General features: G+C 40.8%; 1 protein-coding gene across 3 annotated transcripts in view; it reads right to left on the bottom strand.

Moving 5' to 3' along the window:
- The window catches only part of DENND1A (DENN domain containing 1A), a 211402-nt gene that overhangs the window by 5946 nt on the left and 188542 nt on the right, over nt 1–16914 (bottom strand). For 2 of the 3 annotated variants that reach the window (XM_035888591.1, XM_035888592.1), the window contains 2 exons: nt 15324–15383; nt 9232–9320 (listed from right to left, as the gene is read on the bottom strand). In XM_035888591.1, the coding sequence (XP_035744484.1) occupies nt 9232–9320; nt 15324–15383 (149 nt within the window). The remainder of the gene's footprint in view (nt 1–9231; nt 9321–15323; nt 15384–16914) is intronic. The other variant, XM_009648821.2, reaches the window with a different exon arrangement.

Genomic DNA, 16914 nt, shown 5'->3' with positions numbered 1-16914 from the left:
ATCAGAGGAGTCCTCAGAGAGGAAGACCGTATAGTGTCGCATAGGCTTTACCAGGCTGAGGGAAACAGGAAGAGAAAAGGAAGTTATCGAGTTGTCACATCCAAAGCTCCAGAGGAGAGAGAAACCAAGCGATTCCTAGGCTCTAAATAATCTCTGAACGTGACTGACTGCCAGCACAAAGAGCTCTGCAGGTAAATGTTGAGCTCTACTTTTCAGGCAGAAAATACAACTCTTCTAAAAATGTCTAGGGTGCCACCTCGGCGGGAAGGGTACTAAGACCTGCAATCACACCCGTATTGCAAATGAAGCCAACAGAGACCCACCTTTCCCCCACTACATTTTCTAGAGTCGGACATCTTTGTGTTCCTTAGAAATTCATCTTTGCTCCTCAGATTCTCTGACTACAAGCAAACAAATATTAAACCTACCTCTCCACTTTGTAGATATATAGACTGACATTACTGTGATAGATGAGGGGAGGTGACTCGAGGGTAACAATTCCGACTTGTATCTGTTTCTGGGGTCTGAAATTGCTTTGCACTAGAATAAAACCAAAACTGTCCAAGGATTTATACGACATGAGTTTGTCAGGTAAGGTGTATGTGCTTCTCTCCTCAGTGGTCTGGCAGAAAAGGGTCTCAAGCTGATTTCTCCTGCACCACAGGATGGTAACCTTCAATCTATGAATTCGTTAGCAGTGGCCTGAACAAAAATCCTTTCACAGATGAAAACTTAAATTCAAAAGTGCCTCTGGAAACACACTTTAGCTGTAATTAAAAAAACACAAACCAACAAAAACCCCAACCACCACCAAAACCATTTCACCAGATATTGGCAAGAACATCTTGGTCATCTTTATTTTGTACACAGAGGTCAGATCTCCAGGATTTGTTCCTGTGCCTGATGAAGACCATGCCTACATTTTTAGGGAATGTAAAACTAACTGTGCACACCTACGTAGGCCTGGGTAAACATACACTGGCTGGGGGATGAAAGAGAACTATTTAAAGCTTGCTGAATTTATGATTTTTTTTTTTTTTTGTATTTATTGTAGCTATCAGTTGCTTCACGTCATTTTAACCAAAACCCCGGTAAATTACTCTTTTCTGCATGAAGTAGAAGTTTCTAAGATTCACCATTTCCACTGGAGCAAATTCAGAAGTGGCTCTCCCTCCTTTGAACACTTAAATGCACTGTCAGCTGTAGGAAAAAAGGAAGGAGTGCAGGAGCAGGGTACTTAAGCAGAAATACTCTGGAACAAAAAGGTTGAAGAGTATGAAGAAATTAGTGGCAAATATTGCCTCATCTGTAATGCTAAAATCCCCTAATCTTTAGTAAAGCATGAAGCAAGGGCCAACTGTCCATTCCCTCTGAAACACTGGAGCTCTGGATGGCAGAGGAGCTTATAGAAAACACATTCGCACAAATTAAATGTTAAGACAAATGCTTCACAAGTAACTGAAAGCAGTAGAAGCACATCAAGATTTACCAGTACCAACCAGAGGCCTCTACACCACAGCCCGGTGCTTTGCATCTACTAAAATTCCAGGACAACATTGTGTAGAGCCACCAAAACTATATGCACTTATGATAAAGCATATACTCAATTTTTAACAGTTATTTATTGTTTCCTATTTATTCTTCCCATTTCAGTTGTGTTCTGGCATATCTAAGTGTGCACGAGTGGAAATGAAAAAAAAAACAAAACAAGAAAACCTCTTTTCAACAGCCCTATAAGCCACCTCTGTGTGTCTTAGGACCAACAACGGGCTGATGAACACTGATAGATGTTGCCAGAGAGCATCACCTGCAGGTCTCCTTCTCCTTCCCCACATCACTAGAACAATGGAAAAGAAATCACTGGATCATAAGAGCAAACACTGTTTCTAGCTGTCCGGATGAGGTCTCTTCCCAAAAAACATCTTCATTTTATCAACCACACATCACTGCTGATACCCCAGTTATTGTAGTGAACCAAAACCTACATCGCGAATGACACAAAGCAATACACAATTGAGATGGGAGCCTAATTTTGCTACTACTGAGGTCCAGAATAAAATTTATTATTTCAGTGTAAGCAGACTCAGGCTCATGATGTGCAACAAAGGACAGGCCCCGATCCCGAAGCCATCGCGGAGCAATGCAAACGTATCACACCGCTACGCACGTTATAGATAGATGAGGATGCGCTGAAATCAGAACAGGAGCAAAAGCATGGATTGAACGAGAAAGAATTTGAGTTGTTACCTTTATTGTACAGACATACTAACAAACTGCCTCTGGTGGCGCTGGAATTCATCATCAGCCTTCACTTTCAGTTCTTTTGTCTCAATCACTAAATAACTACATAATAAAGTTATGAAAATCAATCTATAAGATCAGGTCAGAGAAAGAGAAATTGGACACTGCAACCAACAGCTCAAGAGGGCCCGAGCTGCCACTGTGAATAAATGTTTATTCACAATCAGGTCAGAGCTAATTAATAAAAAGTCTAAAATAGCGGTGGCAGTGGGTGCAGCTGATAGTGTTAAATCATAGTCTGTGGTACTCCAATTAAAGCTGCTCCGTAGCTGTTCTTTTCCTCTCTTCTGCTGTAATAGGCATCCAGGGAAAGTGAGGTGGTGCCACTGCATTAGGAAAAATTTGCTATGACTTTTTTTTTAAACTTATTTTTCCTTTTTTTTTTTTTTAAAGGAAGTGACTATTATCCAAAAATTTCAATTTATATTAATAAAAAGCTCCACCTAATAAATCAGAAATTAAAGACACTTTAAAAATATTTGGGTTTTTAACATATATACACATCTTTTTGTCTTAGGAGAGTAAATTTAACATGATTCCAGAAAATCTAAAATTATTTCCAGAAATCAAGGGCAATATTGAATTTCCGCGTGTCTTGCCGACACACTAAACGTTTGGTAACTGTATATAACAAATGTATGGGTGCAGTTGCCCCTAAAGCACTGCCTCTGATACCTTTTGTTTGCCTTCAGTCTACACTAAATTCAACTGCATTGTGTCTGTGTGCACGCATTAAATAAACTGGGAACAAACTATGAAGAAATAAGATGGGATTCTTGCTGGCTGGATCATCAGTTGCACTTCAGGGCAGCTCAGTGCAAGTAAGATTAAATATACAGCAAGTTACTATGCACCGGGTTTGCTGCTGTCGCAAGACTCCTTAAATGAAAGTGGGATCTCCTAATTAGAAAAAAGCAAGCACTTAAGTTTCCCTGTTGGTGTGCTCTGTAAGAGATTTTGGTCCAAGATAAGGGACGAACAATCTTTTAGATTGTTTAAAGTTTAAATTTTTTATTAGCTTGAGGCAGTAGAATCCAAAAAAAGTGCCTATTCCCTCATTAACCCAATTCGGCAACTCTCCTGCAGCCTGCCACCCACCACTTGCCAGGATTTCATACACAAAGAGCTGTCTCTGAAAAGGCAGGTCACAGCAAGCCCGGCTACAAGGCAGGCACTGCTGCAGCCTTAGAGGGAAAAAAGGATGTGTCCGTCACAGCTACAACCCTCATCATCTCCACATGACTGCACCGGCTCCTGCCTACCTAATCTCTTAGCTGAGTTACCATGCAGATGACTTGCTGATCTCTTTCTAATGTTTAGTTTAACATGTCTTCGGTTAGCACCAGCATATGACAGTACTGACAGCCGTGGCTGTTCCTTTTTAAATATCATGTCAGAAACACAGCGCAATAAAGCTGGGGATGCGCTCCATGGCTCTGCGCACCATTATGATAGTATGGGTTTCTTTTTTAATGAGGAAGATCTGCATCTCAGGAGCTTTTTTCATGTGTCAGGATGCATGGACAAATCAGCAGCACATCACACTGGCCAAAAATGAAATGCTGACAAATGTAGATATTTCAAATTTAATTGACACCTAAATGTACTTGAGATAGAAAAAATATACACAGAAAATGTGAGTACAGGATAGGGAAATTAATAAGGAGAATTCTGTAATAATTTTAAAAGATATTTTAGTTATGAGAAAATTAAATTTGTGTGGTTTATTAACCGCGCTGCTTTTTCCTGATTACAGAGATTATGGTACAAAGGGGCAGTAAGGACTTGTTGTCATTGTTCTCCTAAAAAGGGCTTCCCAAATTTGAGGGAGGATTTTTTTTTTATTATTAATACAGCTTTTTAAAGAATAGCTATACGGCAACTCTAGGGAATTAAGGAATTTGTCCCTCTTAGACAGTAAAATGAAGAAAATGAGGGATTTGGATGTGTGGGCTTTTTCTTGCCAGTCTGAAATAGGAGGCTCGGGACCGAGGGGATTACCCAGGAACTATTCAGTCCGAACAAAGCACAGACCTATTGCTGGAATTCCTTCCTGCATGTTCTGAATCCTCAGCACACCCGAGTGTGAGCTAACAACAATATTAAAATATCTACCTGCTTTTTAGAGTGTTACTTCGTATACTGTGAATATCCATAGGAGCAGAATATTTCCAGAAAAACAAACCCAGTAGCATAAAGGGTATTTTAAATTAAAGCAACAACAAAATCAGATCACGGCTCATCCAACCAAGTAACAAAAACAGCAGCTTGGGGTCACTACACCCAGTAACGGCAGGTAGCTAACTGTTTTATAGCTTTTATGAACTTTTTACAAATTTTCTAGAGAGCTGGAATTACAAATGAAGAATTTAAAGTGAGAACTAGCTGGATGACACCTCTGCCTGCTCTGACAGATCTAGACGCAAGATTCTACAAAGTCGCTCCACATTTTTGTCCTGTTACTCAGTTCCAAGGATCTATTGACCCATTTCCCCTGCAGACACCGTATCTCTTTACAACAGCAAGCTGCATATATTCGGTAGGTTCACTCCAAAGCAGACGGCAGAAACAGGCCCCAAACCTGAAGTTTCTTGCAAACCATCGTGGTGGAAAGGTGGGAGAGCCAGGGAGCTCCCGCAGGGCAGCCCTGCCTGCCTTGTGCTACAGTTCTTGTCTGGCGAGACCTGCAACAAACCCAACTGCTCTCAGTGCGTTTCTTTCCCACTTGCTCTCCCTTTGCTGGGCATCTGCTTTCTTGGCACCACCTGCATCGTATCCAGCCTCCTCTACACCAATTTTCCCAAGGCAGAGGGACCAAAGCGCACGCAGCGAGTCCTGTCTGCTATAGCCTGCAGTATTTTCTTGCAGATTCCAGCCACCCTTGTTCAAATCGGTACTCACTGGCTTCGCTTTCTTCCTAAGCAGAGATGCTTGCTCACAGTGGTGCCATGGAAAACCTTTACCATACACAAATTCGGTGTGGCAGAGCTCCGAGAGCCTGGCTCCAACAACTGGAATTTAATGTGCTTTATGAGCCTGTATCATTTAACACAGCCACCACGCTGACTTCATACTAAATTCAGTGTAATAACCCACTATTGCACGGCAGCCTATTTTCATTCATACGATATAAGGGAAAGCCATTAGCTTCTCTACTAAGTCCTACATGACTTCTGGAAAGCCATAATGAACTGCTGCAGCACTGACATGGGTTTAGCCAGCCCAAGAGCCTTTTGACATGCTGTTAATTGTGAGCCTGACCCTCTGATTTCCTATTTTAATTTCCTCCCACTCTGCATGCCCTGGAAGCCAGCTAGTCGGTACTTACAGAAGACAGATCCTAGTGCACTCTGGAAGCCTATTCTACATTTAATAGGAAATCTTGCTGTGGTGTAAAAGAGAGCTCTCAAAAACCTGCCTATCTGTTAAAAATGCAACATCTTATTTCTGTGAACAACTAATTTGTGTTTAAGGAGGCATGTCCCACGTGTCCAGGATTGCCCCGGGTGGCAATCCGGCATTTCCTGAGCAATCATCTACAAATTCTTCCTGTTACCTTGTAACGAAAAAAGTTTTTTAAAAAATCATACACTTCAGATGTAATGACAAATTTTTAAGAATAATAAACATCACAGACCTTGAATTATTGATAAAATTGTAAAAAAAAAAAAAAACAACCTTTCTATTGAAATAGAAAAAAAAGTCAATGAAAAATTTGATGGGGGAACAATAGTTCTTCCCCCAGCTCTTCTAAATATGATGGTTTAACAACAGGCATTAGCAATAATCCTGGGTGTTCTCTGAAGTCACTGCTCCTGCCCTCCTGTGTTCTAATTGAAGACTGATTAGAAAATGAGCACATATACCCCCAAACCAATGTTTTTTCCTTTATACACATTAAAAAAAAATTAAATCATGTAACTGACGATACCAATTTCCTAATATTGTAAGAAATGCATTACCAAATGTAGCACCTGAAAGGATGCCTACACAACGGCTTGCTGCTCAGAGATGGCAAGCAACACTGCAAACGGCGAAGCGGCTGCCCTGTGGAACGTGTTCAGGTGTGTGTGGGGGGGCACGCCGCCCTGCAGAGCCTGCCTCCAGCTGGGAGGGGGACACGGAAGTCAGAGCCCGAGCTAATGCGTCAGCTATCCTGGGAAAGGCCTCTGGACAGCTCATGTCACCATCCAAGACCAAAACGTTAGTGTTAGTTTTAAATATAGAAACTTCTCATTGAACAGAAGCTGCTCCTCACAGACATATCCCACACGTGAGCACCTGAAGAAGCAGCTGGCTAATAATTAGTTTTGGAACCAGTGCAATTAAGCTAAATATTTTGGTTAAGTTCAGTTTAAGAAAAGCACCCTCTCAGCACTGCTGCTGCTTTCATGGAGTCTCCTCTGCTCTGCAAGAAGGGTACTCCAACGCTATCAAGTAACCCGAGTGAAATGACATACTGCGCTGTTTTCATTCATGCTAGTACTACGCAAGAGGGAGAAAACAATGGAGTTTTTTTTACGAGACAACACCTGGCTTTATGTTTTCATTTCAGAACAATATAGGAAGATTATTTCTTCCTGGGACAGAAAAAAGAAATTTTGTGAAAAGTGTCATGAAAGTCCTAGCTTTAATTACCATTTAAAAATATTTTTCCTTTATTCAAAATGTCATTTTTAGGTAAAGAGTAAGGAAAAAGGTCAGGATTACAGAGTCATTACCTATTTCAAAGGCCTTCACCTCAAGTTATTTCTTAGGTAAGCCACGTATTTGAGCTTTAGTTAAGTACAAGGTTAGATAGTTCCTCCACTTGTACTTCCAAAATCACAGTTGTGGTGTCAGTGTCATCATCCTTGCGTGTCGTGTGTCTCATCTCCCCCCCTGCCCCAACTTGTTTTTATTAAACCACTCTAACAAGACACCTTACAGGAGATCTGGTGGAGTGCACTATTCTACAATTAACTGTCTGGAAGTAGTTATGTCAAAGTTTGTTTTACCACCTGAAGCTGACAACAGGAAAGAATGAAAATTTATTTTAAAAAGTCCTATAATCTTTGTGCAGGGGCAGCTACCACCCTGTAACAGCACAAGCACAAGTCTGCAGGACTTGCAATCTACTCCACAAGAGGGCAACCAAATTCCACTATAAAATGGACAAATAATCCGGTACAATTTAAAAGTGACCATTCGTTTTAGCTAGAAGCCAGAATATCTCCCCATCCTAGAGTGGCTGGGAAAAAGCTAGCAATGCACTTAATGTTGGGGGGCAGGGGGGACGGACCCAACCTCCACCTCTTTTTCCCTCAAACAGTGGTGACAGGGAACTGCGGGGAAAGGTCTGTTTACAGAAACTAGCCATTTTTCTTTTAAGGGATTTTAGTATCTTCAGATACAACAAATATCCTGTAATCTTGGGCACCAGCTAAAGCATTTCACTTTACTGACAATAAAGCCACGACAGGCTGGGACATAAACAAATAATGTGTCTATGATATAAGCAATTGCTTTGTGCTGCAGGTAGAGATGAATTACAAGGAAATCTCTGTGACAGAGCAACCATTTTGCGGTCCCTGAGTCTTTTGCTTGTGGTCTGTGCACAGTTCCAGTGTGACTTCCCATGCTAAGGCTGGACCGCGACAACATGGGACATTTGGAAGATGTCACTCCACTCACAGTTCAAGTGCAGCATCAAAGATGCTTGACGTGCGGGGAATACCAGTTTAATCTTGCTGCATGACTTGGAAAACGTGTACTGGCTCTGTTGCCAGCTGCTCTGACCTCCTTGCTCAGTTGTTTCCTCTGGAGCGCCAAGCAGGTCTGTCCCTACTATAGCCACATTTTTCACAACACCTTCCTGTACAATCAACCACAAAACGCACAGTTCTTAAGATTCCCAAATTCTGAACTGAGAGGAGGCAACCTGCTTATTCCCAGCCTGAAAGAAGCGCTCCTAATACCAGCCTCTGTATCCTGTCAGGACTTAGTGCTCTTGAATCTTTTGAACTTCTGAACAGGTGAACTAGCTACACTCTGAATAATCAAAATAATTTTAAATCCAAAACGCATATTGATGCAGCCTACACGTGTATTTGTCACACACAATAGTGTCTTTTGGGCTACATTGGTAGGGTTCAATATATCCATTCTCTTCCCAGGTTTTCACTTGATGGCCTATTGTTTAACTCAACTATGGCAATGCGTTAAGAATATCTGCAACAATACACAGTATTGTTGTCTTTGAAAAAAATACTTTAATATGTGACATTCATGAAACTATCTGAAAAAAATCTCTCCAAGGTAACAGAACATACTGTTCGTGTGAACAAGAGAGATGCTGGAAACCCAACACATTTTATGCACTAGCAGTAAGCTACAGCAGTACAACTTACTCGGAACGTTACCTCTGTTTACTTCATAGTCAAATCTAAAGAGATGATAAATTTGCTAGCACTATGCAGGATAGTTAAGCCTTACAAGCCTTCACTATAGAGCTCATTACAGACCTGTTAACGGGACGCTAACAAGCATGAGACGCGGCCCTTACTGCCATCACTGTAAAGCAAACAATTCTGTATCTTCTAGGTAAAGCCTGGCAAGAACCGTGGATTCGCAGGGATGTGGCTAACAATTTCATTTAAAGCATAGATCAAAACAAACCAACAAAGAAATGAACAAGCCACCAAAACCTGAAAACTCAGGCTGGTCACACTATGTCTAACTTGGCAAACCAGAATTTTCCAATAAGTAAACTTTGGTTTCTTGCTTTTCACACTTCCTCTAAAATGTTCCAAAAATTAAAACCACATTTTTTGTTAGTTAAAAAATTATTTTGATCTGTAGTATTTTTCAATTTCTCCTTTGGCTAGTTCCAGTTCCAAATGCACTGTTTGTTGATGCAACTAGAGAGAAGCAGAGCAGCAAAGTACTTACTGTTCTGGACTAGAAACTGAAGTCCTTCGTCCTTCCACGGCAATATTGCTCTTGGGTCTCTTAACAACATGAGGCCTTGGAGGGCGAACCTATTACATACACACACATAGAAGACATTTCATCAAATATTTCAAGTTGATCAGACAACACACATAAATAACAAAATATGCATAGCCACTGTTATCTTAAAGGTATCTTCCATTCAGAAATGCTTTTAAGCTCCTTTATTTTTTGTGCCTCAAAAATGTTACAAATGAATATAGATCTACAAATGAACATAAAGTATGAATATAAGCTACAGGGACACACAGCTTGTTTAAGGACAAAAAAACCCCACATGTTTTTGAATAGCAAATGAAACTTATATGCTTGTCACTGACTATTAGCAAAGCAATGAAAATTTGTTCCATGGTCCTGTTTGGTACAGGCTCCATTTCTGATAAAAGGTTCCCTTAATGTGAGCTTCCCCAAGCACAGTTAGCTGATAGAGCAATACGGGAAAATGCTGTGTGTTGCTGGACATTATATTGGGAAGTGTGGTTCAGCTCTGACACCGTGATCCTTTTGTCCACTTGTTCATAGGAACCCAACTGCTCAAGTGAAGACTTCTGCGCACAGGACACTGAAAATTTTGTACTTACAATAAATGTTATAAAATGAAAAACATAGCTCGTTCTTCATTAAAAATTTGCTTCCTTTCAGCAGCTGAACAGAAACCCTTGCCAGACACATTATCATTATTACCCCTAATGTTATGTTAGTGTATCTTTTGTTGTCTGTAATGTAATCCAAAGCTTTTCTGTGGAAGATGATGTTGCTGCCAATCCAATCTTAAATAATGCATCCATCACCTTCTAATGTTCAGAAATCAAGCTTAATCTACTTGCATTAACTCCACAAGCAAACAGCCTTACTTCACGGAAAGGAATAAGCACACGTGATCACTATACAGGCAAAGTTTATGCATGTGCCTACCTATACTAGGGAGTAATCCTGCTGATGAACTTATCCCCTTGAGTCAAACGTGGGAATGAACATTTGCAGCATCAGGGTCAGGCTGTACAAACAAGCTTTCCATTTTTTATTAAGAACGTACCACCTTACCTGAAATGGAGTCTGATTTGTTGGCTTAGCTGAATGCTACTTTCAACAGAAATCCCCAAAGCCCTCAAATAAAGTTAGGCATACAGCTCAACTTCTGACCTCCCTGAGCTCCTGCTCCCTTAATAGGCACAACACAAAGGGAGCTGTTAGAGGCCTACAACCTAAGCGCTCTTTGGATGACTAATGAATTTGTTTGCAATGATAGAATAGATGCAGATTTCCCCCTACCTCTGCAAGTTTTTGTTGTGTTATTTTTTTAAAATTACTTGTTGGAGGGTGGGACATTTCTGGGCTTTTTTCTTTTTTTTTTCTTTTCTTTTTTCTTTTTTTTTCCCCCCCAGGCACATAAACTCAAATTTTCTTGCCAGGAAAAAGCCATCAAATTGTGTGTTGTGTTTCTGCACTACACAACAATATGCAGAAGGTAGCAGAGGATTATTGTATTGAATTTTCATTTCAAAGGAAACGGTGTACAGCAGATATGATGAAGAAATCCAGCGATGTATTGCCACTATTTCTTAGGAAAAAGGGCTTATAAAAAGGTCAGATGTTAAGGTCTTGAAGATCAGTCCCCACACAAGGCTGCTCCTCTCTACAATAAAGACGGCTTAAGAATGCGAATTTATGGCAGGAATGGAAGGATTAAGTTTGTGGCAACTTCAACTGAACTTGCAACGTGGTGAAACATGGGGAAAAGAACAACAGAGCTAATTAGACGAGCTGAGCTGTCAGAGTGCGGCTGAATGGCTCGGTGCCAACAAACAAAAGGAATGGGCTGGCAATCAGCAGGATCGATGAAGAATACTGCTTCATTAGGGTTGATAAAACAGAGAGAGAGAGAGAGCAAGGGCGGGGGGGGGGGAGAAGCAAGAGGGATTGGGGGGGGAAGAGAGCGAGAAGGAGAAAGAGAAAAAGAGAGGAAGAAAGAAACCTGTTTAATTAAATCTGAGCTGGAAGATGATGTGTAAAGCTGGCTTGTCATCATGCTGTGAACACTTTCACCTTTTGGGTGGTACCCTGGGGGACTGGTGGTGATGAGGGAGAGAGATGAGAGTTTTGGATGGCTCCAGGGGGCCACCAGACCAGTAAAGTGCAGGGTGACATGCTAAGTAGGATTTAGAGCATTGTTCATGGGGGACTGCAGGGAAAAGCCAGGAATCAAGCCAATTCCTTGCTGGATTTGGAGCCTTATATAGCCAAATAGGCAAGGCTAAATGCTTATCGAATGCAAAATATGAAAGAAATCCAATTATATGAGCACACAGCCAAAAGAGTAAAGGTAAACATCCAGTACAGAAGGGTTAAATGTGCTTATTACTGTCCCCATCAACTTTATGCATAATTATTATATTTTAACTTTTTCTAATGGAATGAAGTCTCCAAACAGCCACTATTAGTCCAAACAGATCTCTATTAATTATAAGCAACAACCCTCTCTCTTTCATAATGCTGCCACAACTCATTTCCAAAACAGCAGAATGTAAAGAACATATTCAACAGAAATCCCCAAAGCCCTCAAATAAAGTTAGGCATACAGCTCAACTTCTGACCTCCCTGAGCTCCTGCTCCCTTAATAGGCACAACACAAAGGGAGCTGTTAGAGGCCTACAACCTAAGCGCTCTTTGGATGACTAATGAATTTGTTTGCAATGATAGAATAGATGCAGATTTCCCCCTACCTCTGCAAGTTTTTGTTGTGTTATTTTTTTAAAATTACTTGTTGGAGGGTGGGACATTTCTGGGCTTTTTTCTTTTTTTTTTCTTTTCTTTTTTCTTTTTTTTTCCCCCCCAGGCACATAAACTCAAATTTTCTTGCCAGGAAAAAGCCATCAAATTGTGTGTTGTGTTTCTGCACTACACAACAATATGCAGAAGGTAGCAGAGGATTATTGTATTGAATTTTCATTTCAAAGGAAACGGTGTACAGCAGATATGATGAAGAAATCCAGCGATGTATTGCCACTATTTCTTAGGAAAAAGGGCTTATAAAAAGGTCAGATGTTAAGGTCTTGAAGATCAGTCCCCACACAAGGCTGCTCCTCTCTACAATAAAGACGGCTTAAGAATGCGAATTTATGGCAGGAATGGAAGGATTAAGTTTGTGGCAACTTCAACTGAACTTGCAACGTGGTGAAACATGGGGAAAAGAACAACAGAGCTAATTAGACGAGCTGAGCTGTCAGAGTGCGGCTGAATGGCTCGGTGCCAACAAACAAAAGGAATGGGCTGGCAATCAGCAGGATCGATGAAGAATACTGCTTCATTAGGGTTGATAAAACAGAGAGAGAGAGAGAGCAAGGGCGGGGGGGGGGGAGAAGCAAGAGGGATTGGGGGGAGAAGAGAGCGAGAAGGAGAAAGAGAAAAAGAGAGGAAGAAAGAAACCTGTTTAATTAAATCTGAGCTGGAAGATGATGTGTAAAGCTGGCTTGTCATCATGCTGTGAACACTTTCACCTTTTGGGTGGTACCCTGGGGGACTGGTGGTGATGAGGGAGAGAGATGAGAGTTTTGGATGGCTCCAGGGGGCCACCAGACCAGTAAAGTGCAGGGTGACATGCTAAGTAGGATTTAGAGCATTGTTCATGGGGGACTGCAGGGAAAAGCCAGGAATCAAGCCAATTCCTTGCTGGATTTGGAGCCTTATATAGCCAAATAGGCAAGGCTAAATGCTTATCGAATGCAAAATATGAAAGAAATCCAATTATATGAGCACACAGCCAAAAGAGTAAAGGTAAACATCCAGTACAGAAGGGTTAAATGTGCTTATTACTGTCCCCATCAACTTTATGCATAATTATATTTTAACTTTTTCTAATGGAATGAAGTCTCCAAACAGCCACTATTAGTCCAAACAGATCTCTATTAATTATAAGCAACAACCCTCTCTCTTTCATAATGCTGCCACAACTCATTTCCAAAACAGCAGAATGTAAAGAACATATCTGTTCTGCTTCCTTAACCTTTCCTTGGTCTGTGTTTTTGTTTTTATTATTAGTAATGACTCATATTGCAAGGCCTAGTGCCCATGGGTTCCTCCTCGTAACAGTAAGTATTTCTCAGGAATGCTGGTATTACGTGGACTTGGTTGGAAGAGCAGAGGGACCTGGTCTCCCCACTCAGTGCCTGCTGTAAAAGGATGAATGACTTGCCGATACCCACCTCTGTAATATACGCCAAGACTAAGAGAGGGAAAAAGCAGCCTGCATAAAGTATTATTTACACACAGAAAAATGTGTTTCAACTATTAAAAGCCAAATAACAGTTCTGAACAACAACAAATTTATGTATATTTGGTACAAGCATATTTTTGGGAGTGATTATAATAATTTACATTTATCTTGAATTTCCTCTTGATGAATGAAGCATTTCTGTTCCACTTACTGACACAGCTAGATGAATGCAACAGGAGCTTTTATTATTACATTTCCAACCTTTTATCAATCACATTGGGAGCAAAGACAGTTGACACAAACACATTATAGTGAGGACTATTAATGTGCTACAGCTGGGAGATTAAACAGTCTTAGCAAGACTTTGATGTAATAAATTACTCAATCTGAACAATACTGTTTAGCAACTTTTGTCCAGAGCAGTCGCACTGTGCCCTGCCGAACAGAAACAAGAGGGCTATGAAGCACTGTGGGAACCCCACAGTACCAGAGAAAGTTGTTCCTAGTGTAACAGATCTGGAAGGGGCTCCCGTACCAACTGCGTTTAAGAGAACACATACAAGCATAGTCAATGCTACCTTTTAAACACAGAAAACAGAAATCTTCAGAGCAGGAATCCATAAAAATGACTCTGTTAAGCTAAACACCCAGAGTTAAAAAGAGAGAGGAAAAGAAACACATGCTATTGAAATGTAACACAGGAACATGCACCAAAGATCCGAAGTTAACACACATCCAAGTGCACTTGTTAACCAGTCGCCTGCTCATCCGAAACGTATTTTTAACAAGTTTTAGCAAGATTAGATTTGAAAACTTGCATCTCTCTCTTTTTTATGCAGGTACATGTATGTATAAGGAAGCAAGGAGTAAGATGTCTTTGCCTTTTGGGGGAATTATATTCATAAAGCAAAAGTCGTGAATAGAAATAAATATATTCCATGGCTGTTGCAAAAAACAACACCCCTTCTAAACTGACACCACTTTCCTGGGCTACTACCAAGAATTAAAAAAAAAAAAAAAGAAAAAAATTCACTGGTACAGATCCAGCAGAGTCTCCAGTTCTAAAGCCACCTGGCACAGTTACAACAATTGTCCTACAGTCCATGTTTTGAATGGAAAACTGCTGAAATAAGTTATCCCTGCCTCACACAGTACAGGTATTGCACTGAGAATAATTTCTGTGTAGATCTTCTGTGGAAAAGTCCTCTGGCCAACATGCTGTGCCTACATTTTTTATACTATGTAATTACACAGAGTCCCAGCTTGCAATTTAAAGGAACATAAAGTATATATGTACATCATCCATAATGTGGTACTAATGTTCTACCGCTCAAATATAAACTTCACTTTCTTCTAGATGTGTATTCACTCATCTATTCCATGGAGAAAAATTAAGCATCCCAAATTAATTTAAAGCATAACTTGCAGAGAATAAATACTTTCTCTTCAGACTTCTGCTTCCTTTTGTATTTGAGTTTAGTGCAAGTCTTCAAAAACTCACTGGCTAAAAACTTATGCCAGCCTGGCAAGACTTTTTGTTTAAGAAATCACCGCAAAAGTAAAAACAAACGTTGCACCAGCAGCATCAATTACCTGCAGAACTGACTGAAAGCTGCAGAACTCGTCAAAGAAAAGCAGAATAAATGCAGGTCCCAGGGCTGCGCCGCAGCAGAGAAGAAGGGAGTTTAGGAGCATAATTCACACATTGCTTTTTTGCAAAGTTTGACAATCCAAACTACCAAGGTTTAGTAATGCTACTAGGAGCGTAATTCAGGCAGTGTTAAGCTGTGGCAGTGAAACGAAACTACCAACTACTCACGGGCCTAGATGCACGCTGTATCTTTGGAGGCGGTGGCCGAGGCGGACGGAGTCTTTGCTGCTGTATCAAAGTGGAAACTAAATTAAATAGTCACCTACATGAAAACACCTCTGATTTTGTGGCATAAGCAGTATGAGTGGATGAAAACACGTGATTTACCTTAACTTCATACTCACCTCACAAAATGTGATTCCCCACCCCCCAAACAGTGACAAATCTCATGACCTACACAGTGCCGCAACAGGAAGGTACTGTATCTGCCTGTTGACATAGGCTTAGCATAGCTGGTGTTAACCCAAAGGTAGCATGATCAGCACTCCAGACTGGATCATCCACAATTTACTGAGACAACAAAAACACTCAAGGGGGAATTCTTAGACCTCTAGGTTCACGTGTTCTAGACAACATTTATGCAAATGGAAAGATTCCTGCAAAGCAGGATATTCAAAAAAGCTTTCACTAAAATCTCAAGAGTGATTTTAGAGCTTGTGAAAACTTATGGTAAAGGCCTCAAACCAGCTGAGACATTTAAGAGCATGGGAAAAAACCCTAAGTCAATGAAACTCTTCATACACTTAAAGAGGAGCACATGTTTAGGTACTTTACTGGACCAAAGCTTAAATGCGTTGCCTAGAACAAAGTGTACATTGCCGTTGTAAAGAAAACTAAAAGCCCCATCACCAACAGTTCTAACTTACACAGAACAGTGCACCAAGATGCCTATTTTTGTCTCTCATTTTTTAAATTAGCTGTTGGCCAACTCATTGCTTTGTAACAGCATTGGAGCTATTCCAATCCAGTTGCTTTTGACTGAGCCAGCAGCACGACTCTCCTCACACAGATGGCATCTTAAGGTATAGTCTGTTAGACAAGGAATCCACTCACAGTTAATGAGGTTCTAAATAAAACCATCCTAAAGTGCAACTTTGATATAGAGAACAAGACTAAAGTTAATGTCCTTTCTGTGGCAGCTTGTGTAGACATATTAGCACTTCAAGAGAGAAGCAGAGCCCTCAGTGAGGAGTACATGGGAATGTCGCTGAACGCCTGCTCGGCAAGACGACGACCGCATCACTGACCCCAGTGTCTTCCATAGACAAAACCCCATCAGCCATACAGAGAAGGAATGGGAAGCAGCAGAAAAAGATAGCTTATGCAGATTACTGTATTTCTCTCCAAAAAAGATTCCAGATTCATATCTCAGCAGTTCTTCTTACTAGCATAGTCTTTATTCCAGATTGACAGACATTCTCTCTCAAATACTCTCACCCTGTGTAATAGTACAACTCCAGCCTACCCTTTTTCACACCATTTTCATTCTCTTCAGGCTTTTCTTTCAAATTTCCCCTTAAATTATACTTTTCCGTCCATTGGTTCATTTCTCCTTACTTGTGTTGTCAGTGACAGAGTGCCAGACTGCGCATATGTAGGTGGCTCAGCTTTTTGGGGTGGGTGAGGGAGAAAAAACCCAAATAGGACACTTTGGATGGAGAGCTGGGGCCAGAATTATTCCATGTGATAGCCTCCCTCTGTGTTTTCTAAGAAAGCAAGTATGAAAACAAAGAGAACAAAGAGAGAAATGACAGGGTGG

Source organism: Egretta garzetta, unplaced genomic scaffold (assembly GCF_000687185.1).
Source record: "Egretta garzetta isolate BGI_Z169 unplaced genomic scaffold, ASM68718v1 scaffold211, whole genome shotgun sequence".
Classification (NCBI taxonomy): domain Eukaryota; kingdom Metazoa; phylum Chordata; class Aves; order Pelecaniformes; family Ardeidae; genus Egretta; species Egretta garzetta.
This window is presented reverse-complemented; position numbering and strand designations above follow the sequence as displayed.